The following is a 4748-nucleotide window of genomic DNA, read 5'->3' as shown; positions in this document are numbered from 1 at the left end:
TTTAATTATTAGTTAAAAATATCTTAGCTGCCTATTTTATTTATAAATTTATTATTTTAATGATTAATAAATTAATCAAATCAATTAATTAATACACATAATTAGTATAATTAATTTAGTTTAATAAATTAAAAAATACTACCAAAATAAATTGATATAAATTATAATAAATTGTGTGATATTTAAATATCTAATTAAATTAGTTAGTTGATATAATTAATTTAGCGTCATAAATTGTATTTAATGAATTAAAAAATAAATAAAAAATATTATCAAAATTATGTCATGTCAGCTCCATTATTAAGTATAAAAATCTGATTTTATATAATAAAATAGATAAATAGAATAAATAGATGTCTTTTTAGAATTGATATTTATAAAATTATTTTGTTTTTGTTAATGTTTTCTTTAGAAGTCATAAATTTAAAATTGATTTATGCTTCTAATTCATGAAAATCAATTTGTAAGTTAAAATAAACTAAACAAATAATTATAATTATTATAAATTAAAGTACAGTCTGCTGAGAAAATATTTGTTTTCCTGTTCTTAGAATCGATATTGTTGATTTTTATCGCTCGTTAAATTTGAATTGGAGTTAGGCCATTAACCTATTAAGATAATATACTATTAGTTTTTTACTTAATTTTTTTATACTCATAATATATAAAAAATTTAAATCATTAAATGTATATATTATATGTTAAAATCCAAAAAAAGAAAGTTACATGAAATGAATGGCCATTAAAATAATATTAAATTATTCTTATATAAGTCATAAAATCTCTATATAACCCCATCGTATATCTTTAAGGGAGCATTTGTTTTGAGATATTAACACAGAGATTGAGAGACTAAGACTTAATATTGTGTTTGTTAGTTCAAAAATTGGTACTAAAATTTCTGTCTTTATCTCTAAAATTTTAATATTTTAATACCTCCAAAAAATAGAGATATAGGAGACTGAAATTTTTAGAGATAGAGACTGAAAATTTAATAACATTTTATACCTAAAATACTTTCATTTCAATTAATTAATTCTAATTTTACCCTTTGTACAAATTAAATTAGAATTTCATTCTTGTTTCGATTCCTGTCTTTTATTTTGCACCAAAAAAATATTAAAATTTATTTCAATCCATGTCTCTTAATCTCTGTCTCTCAATCTCAATCTTTCCGTCTCTGTCTCTCCACCAAACGCTACGTAAGAGTTTTGTCAAAAGTACTTAAAATTATTAATTAGAAAAGTTTATTAAAAAATTAAAAACTTATATTAACAGTAATCTTAATAAGCACGCTGGATTATACACATTTGATACGGCTTTACAGAAGAAGATGAAGATTAATTTAGCTTGTTAAATACGTAGTATGAAGTCAGCAATTTTGACCCCACACCAATTTGGTCCCTATAAATAGCACCCCCACACCCCCGTCTCTCTTTAAATCCTTAAAACCCAGAAAAAAACACTCCTCTGTTTTCCAACTTTTTTCTCTCAGACAAATAATCAAACACATACGATGCAAAACAAAATGGAATACAAACTCAATTCTTCTCCATCAATTCCAATAATCCACGTCCCCACAAAGATCTCAAATTCTCCACCTCCTCCTTCTTCTTCTCCTCCCAATTCACAATCTCAATCTCCAACTTCCTGTGCTCCGCCGTCGCCGCCTCCACCTGTGGTGGTGAGCCCTTGCGCCGCCTGTAAGATCCTCCGTCGCCGCTGCGTTGAGAAGTGTGTTCTTGCTCCTTACTTCCCTCCAACTGATCCACTCAAGTTCACCATTGCCCATAGAGTCTTTGGAGCAAGTAACATTATCAAGTTCTTGCAGGTACGCCACATATCAAAATCTCAGTTTAATTCTTTCTTCAAAGAAAACAAAGAATTTTAACAGTTGAATTGAATGGTGTCATCATCATTTCAAGAGGGGTTTTTTGGTCAAAATATGTACCTAATTGATGGACATCATGTTGATGATGATGGCTTGTTTTCTAACTTCCTAACACAAATAAAAGTTTTGCATAATAATTCCCCTCTTTTTTCAACTCTACCAAGTAGAAATCACTTTTCCTTTCTTCCTTTTTTTTTTCTTTTTCTTTTTCATTAATTTTAAACAAAAAAAAGAAGAAGAATGGGTTAGTCAAATAATAACATGTTAGGTTGGTGCTTAATTCAGCTCTCTTTTTCAGTTTTCTTTCTCAATCTCTTTTGGTGCTTCCCATGGTGTTACCACTATATGGGATCATAGGTCAAAATTAGGTGCCCACATTTGGAATCTATCCACTAAAAATTATGTATTTTTTTATTATAAAAGATTTGAGTCCTAATAATTCTCTTTATAAAACTTAAATTATCTATCACATAGTGAATCGTCAGATGAATTAATATATTTAATTAGATATATTTAATTGAATTATCTAATAATTCATGATGTGAATTTCATGTAAAAATTATCACTAATTATTAATATTTAATTAATTAAAATATTTTATTATTAGAATTATCAATGACTCAACGCTTAAATCTTTTTATGATTTAAAAGGAGTAGTTTACTTCGAAAAAGATTAATTTTTTAAAAAATTTTGCTAATAAATATAGAAGAAAAAAACTTATTGAAAAAATAATATTTGAGGTCAGAGACGAAGCCTCATACAAAACAAGGAGAGCAATGACCTCTTCCAACTATCAAATTTTTTTTATAAATTATGCATAAATTTTAGTTTAGCCTCTTAATAATTTTTATTTTATTTTTTGTTAATTATAAATTTTTTCTTGGCCTCTCTCTAAAAATTAATCTAGTTCCGCCCGTTTAAGGTCTCAAATATAATTTTTAACAAAAATGAGTATTTTATCTAAAAGAGGATGCTAGCTAGTTTGCAAAATAAGCAAGAAAGAGTTGAATGAATTTCTTTGCAACTAAGAAGAAAAATTGGATTGAATTTTCAGGAACTACCAGAAAGCCAAAGGGCAGATGCAGTGAGCAGCATGGTGTATGAGGCAAATGCAAGAATTAGGGACCCAGTTTATGGTTGTGCAGGAGCAATATGCCAACTCCAAAAGCAAGTGAGTGAGCTTCAAGCACAATTGGCAAAAGCACAAGCTGAGCTTGTTAACATGCACTGCCAACAAACCAATTTGGTTGCACTCATTTGCATGGAAATGAGTACTAGTAATACTCATCAATCATCTTCACATCAGGAACAACACCACATGATGATGATTCAGCCTCAGAATAATAATAACAATAATAATCATGTTGATATGTCTTGCTTCATTGATGACAACAATCTTGCTTCTGCTTGGGAGCCTCTATGGACATAATTAACTAATGATCTTAAAACTAATAATAATCATTCAACTATATATGTCATATTCTTATTTATATCATTTATAATATCATGCTTCTTAGAGTTGTTTATATGTATTATTATTATTATAGATAAGATTAATTTTATTCCATAGTAACTGTTATTAAACTTTTAATTAATCTCCCCAAGTGAGGGGAGGGAAAAAAAAAAAAAGAAGAGAATCATAGTGAGACAATTTTCAATAAAAAGTCACAAATTAGTTGTTTGGTAGATATGGGTCATCACCGGTGCTTGCTACTTCATTAGTCATCTCAATAGCCAAACCTTTGACAATGAAAAGATATAAAAAGATGATGATGAGAAAAAAGAAAATAATTAAAGGAGGAGAAAAAAAAAAGCTGATAATTGTTCCCCCAGTATCATTATTATTCAAGGAAGAAAAAAGGTTAATAGAAGATGAAGAAAATTGAGTACTAGATAGAGATATGTTGTTTGAGTCAGAATTGCTTTGAAACCAATCTGTTTGGGACACCTAATTTTATCTTTAATAATTTGAGAAAACGAAATTTTAAGTCAAATAAACCAATTTTGCACAACTGATGAACAAAATGAAAGCTTATTCCTTGTTTAATAGTATAACATCCTGAGTTCAAATTTAATTGGAAAATGCTATGTAAAAAATTGAGAACCATCCCGGCAAATGATTGTATGAAATGTCACGCATTAGAATGCACATGGGAATTACATGTATATAAAAGAGCAATGTTAAAATATATATTATAATTTATTATTTTTTATTAATAATTAATCAATAATAGTTAAAAGTATTTGTTAAAAGTTTAAGTCTGAGCTGTTAGACTAAAAATATTAAACTATTACTTAAAAATATTTATCAATATAAATTAAAATTACTAATTCTCAAACTTTTTTTTTGTGCAAAAATGTCACATATTAGAATGGACATGAAAATTATGAGAATATAAATTAGGATTTTTCATGGAGTCTGAAACATATATTTTTATTTTTTGAAGAAAAACTTTTTACATAATGCAAAAGATATTTTGGTCTTTAAAAATTTTAATTACTATATAAATTGAGAAAAACTTACTTTCATTAAATAGATTAGTTTTTCTGTAGTTTTCAATCTAATTTTTAATATATTTATTAGATAAATAAATTTTTTGCAAATTATGTTATAAGATAATAATAAAAAATTATTGAAACCAAATTTTCAATCTAAAATTTTTTAGAGAAATTTTAAATGTATTTACTCGATTTATATTATTCTTTTGTCCAAAAAAGCTTTTTATAGTTAAAAAAAAGTATATTTTAATATTTTTTCTTAACAAAAACCTTTTGCAAATCACAAAAATCATTTTATTATTATTATGTTCGATAAAAAAATTTCGCAGAAAAATATATATTTCTCATAATTTGTTT

The 4748-nt window shown here is 26.2% G+C and overlaps 1 protein-coding gene across 1 annotated transcript; it reads left to right on the top strand.

Moving 5' to 3' along the window:
• Positions 1-1438: 1438 nt before the first annotated feature.
• LOC112779631 (LOB domain-containing protein 1) lies at positions 1439-3459 on the top strand. The gene is made up of 2 exons (XM_025823962.3): positions 1439-1831; positions 2947-3459. The coding sequence occupies exons 1-2, from the start codon at positions 1517-1519 to the stop codon at positions 3319-3321; spliced, it is 690 nt and encodes a 229-aa protein (XP_025679747.1). The 5' UTR covers positions 1439-1516; the 3' UTR covers positions 3322-3459.
• Positions 3460-4748: the final 1289 nt, after the last annotated feature.

The sequence above is a fragment of the Arachis hypogaea genome, chromosome 19 (genome assembly GCF_003086295.3).
Source record: "Arachis hypogaea cultivar Tifrunner chromosome 19, arahy.Tifrunner.gnm2.J5K5, whole genome shotgun sequence".
Lineage (NCBI taxonomy): Eukaryota > Viridiplantae > Streptophyta > Magnoliopsida > Fabales > Fabaceae > Arachis > Arachis hypogaea.
Note: the sequence above shows the minus strand (reverse complement) of the source record. Positions and strands in the feature narration are given on the sequence as shown.